The following is a 2,815-nucleotide window of genomic DNA, read 5'->3' as shown; positions in this document are numbered from 1 at the left end:
ATAGAAAGAGCGAAAGAGGGATTAACGTGGAAATTAGAGAAGGGCACCAAAAGTGGACTAGAAATTACTTTTGCTTTGCAAGCTGCCCAGCCGTTAATAAGGCTTGCACGTTTCGACGTGGCAGGCCAAAAAGCAAAAAAGAATACATTGGAGATGGACATAAAGGGGAGAGAGAGAGAGTATAGAGAGAGAGAGAAGGCGGAGGGTCGACACAGTAGAGAAAAAGGTGGAGGATTTAAAGGGAAAAGAACTTGGACCAATCACAAAATTTAGGACTTTCAAACCAAATGGCTTTGTCCTCGTCCATGTTTTATGCCCTTTGCAGATTACTACATGTAAGGTAGGCCACGTCTGAATAAGGCCTCCTACACAGAGGAGACAGATCAGTAATCGCGCGGAGTCCTCTTTCTTTCAGCTCAAAATTACAGAGTCAGAGTCACGAGTAATCGCATGGTGTTATCTTTCTTTGAACCCAAAATACAAAAAATGTCTCAATATCAAACCTTTATATCCTATTTTTGAATCTTCCGTGATTGCCACCGAATCTGCTGGAGCTGGTCTACACCAGTAGGTACGCAGCAGCAGCTAGCACAGATGATAGCATGCATGTGGCAGATTTATAAGACGGAGCTGCGGCCAAAGCTGGAGGGACGGCGCCACGCAAAGGCGGTGGCGAAGGTGCTGCCGCAGGCTCCATACCTGGCAATGCCTCCTTGTTCTTGCCGTTGCTAACCTTCACCTGGAGCTTCTGACCAGCTTGGCAGTGGCCCGGAATTCCGCAGATGAAATAGTAGGAACCCTTTTGCGCGAGCTTCACAACAGTTTTACCATCCTGGTAGGCGGAAAAGGGGTTCGTAGTGTTGCAATATCTGTAGTTTGACCGGGTGACTAACAAAACTGAGTGAGCCTCCTTTAAATAGTCGAACTCTGCGATCATAACGAAAACGGCAACAAAAGTGAGGGAGCAGTAAACATTGATCGAAAAGTAATAGTGCATCGGACGCCATATCTGCAGCTTCACTTTCGATGTCGACCAAGACCAGATTCTATTCTATTTCGTAAGATAGGCTTCCTGTTATGAGCACAATCCCTTGCCCATAAGTCCAAAATGCCGAGTTGCAATGGTTTGCTCTTCGGAAGAGCCCCGAGAGGAATGTTGGATGCGGACATGGTTGGTCATGTGACTAAATATCGAAAAAAGCTTTCGAGAATATAATGCAGCCTGAAAATTCTCAGAAGAAGTCGACGATAAACACGACGGATCAAAAGAGCTGTCACATTCTCGAAACAAGAAGCCTTTGGGGATCCAAACGCATCCCAGTCTCCCAGAAGAGGCGGTGATTGAGCAGAGAATTGCAAAAGATAGATGTAGAGATATCTATTGCAAACTCCCGCGAATGCAACTAAACAGACGATAAAGATGACCAATTGAAAACGATGATCGGTGCACATCACGAGAACTATCTCCTCTTCAAACCTGTATTCAAACCCAAACAAGATCGTGCGAGACTGTTCAAAAGAAGATGAGAACCTCCATGCCCGCAAATCAGGCAGATCAGATCATGCGGATTGCATGAACGGGGGCGACGAAGCAGTGGACGAAGAAGGATAAAGACGAGGGTAGCACTAAACGAAGAAGAAGAGGAAAAAGATGAAAAGAGAAGGAGGAGAAACGGACCCAAGGTGTCTCCGACATGGAAGGAGATGGAGGAAGACCAGGCGTTGTAGCTGAAGGTGGAAGAGTTGTTGTTGAGGGTAACGAGGGAGGGGAGGGTCCAACCAGAGGGGCCGCCGACGGTGTAGGAGGCAGCGATGGAGCAAGCTGGGAGCAGCAAGAAGAGAAGCAAGCTTGGCATCGCCATAGCCAGAGACGTTGAAGCCATCGCCATAGCCAACTGAGCTGAAGCTCAGAGAATAGCAGTCTTATGAAGAAGACGATAATTTTATACTGCTTATACGTTTCTTGATTTTCCCCTTGTTTTATAACAGCCGTCGATTCATCTTGTTCCTCTTAGCGTTACGTAAACCCCATCTAACGGCCCCAAATCCCCCATGCATTCCGAGCCCCTTTCCTCCAGGCCAATGTTCGGGAAAAGAAAATGCTCATGCTCAACGGCAATCAAAGTGGCAAATTCGAAATTCCAACCTGGAATCGACTAGCAATGTCTCCGGAAAGTTTCAAAATTTGACTAGTTGGCTTGTTTCCTGTCCAACAAAAGCTGATTTGAAAATTTTAATTGGCACAAATTTTAATTGGCACGATGCTACGCTATGGCTCTCTTTTGCCAAACTGAATCCAAGCTCCTAATGGCTTAGCTTGTCATCTTCCCCTTGGTTCTCACCACGCTCCCCGACTACACCTCCCACTCGGCGATCTTCCTTGCCTCCCTCACTAGGCGAACATGTATCATCCCCATTCTCACAATCAACTCAAACAGAGTCTTAGGGAACACACATAAATATGGGTATACGAGCACCCAAGGGGTACTTGCATGAGGAGAAAAAGGCTTAATCCATCTTTGCAAAGGTTGTCTCCCTAGTAGATTAGGGGATGACTAGGCTTGCCATGTTATTGGAAAGGGGTGATAACAATCTAGCCCTTTGCATTCCTTTACTTGCCTATTGGTTCCCACTTTCCTTCTACAACTCTAAAATATCAACAATGACTTAGCAAACTTGGAGTCAGATACCTAGAGACCCATATACATGCACGCATTCCTTTACTTGCCTATTGGTTCCCACTTTCCTTCTACAACTCTAAAATATCAACAATGACTTAGCAAACTTGGAGTCAAATACCTAGAGACCCATATAC

At 45.9% G+C, this 2,815-nt stretch overlaps 1 protein-coding gene across 1 annotated transcript; it reads right to left on the bottom strand.

The window, feature by feature from the left end:
* Positions 1-390: 390 nt before the first annotated feature.
* Positions 391-1,900, bottom strand: LOC147904811 (mavicyanin-like). Its single transcript, XM_087395605.1, has 2 exons — positions 1,679-1,900; positions 391-927 (listed from the first exon to the last, which is right to left on the bottom strand). Exons 1-2 carry the CDS (start codon positions 1,887-1,889, stop codon positions 560-562), a joined length of 579 nt encoding a protein of 192 aa, XP_087251731.1. The 5' UTR covers positions 1,890-1,900; the 3' UTR covers positions 391-559.
* Between the last annotated feature and the right edge of the window lie 915 nt (positions 1,901-2,815).

Source organism: Dipteris shenzhenensis, chromosome 2 (assembly GCF_047967505.1).
Source record: "Dipteris shenzhenensis isolate YYH24624 ecotype China chromosome 2, Dip_SZ_1.0, whole genome shotgun sequence".
Classification (NCBI taxonomy): domain Eukaryota; kingdom Viridiplantae; phylum Streptophyta; class Polypodiopsida; order Gleicheniales; family Dipteridaceae; genus Dipteris; species Dipteris shenzhenensis.
The sequence above is the reverse complement of the archived record's forward strand: the minus strand, read 5'-3'. Positions and strand labels throughout refer to the sequence as shown.

Coding starts and splice junctions, on each gene's coding strand:
- LOC147904811 (XM_087395605.1), bottom strand. CDS start 1,889: ATGGCGATGGCTTCAACGTCTCTGGCTATGGCGATGCCAAGCTTGCTT. Junction 928..1,678: donor CCATGTCGGAGACACCTTGG/GTCCGTTTCTCC, acceptor TTATGATCGCAG/AGTTCGACTATTTAAAGGAG.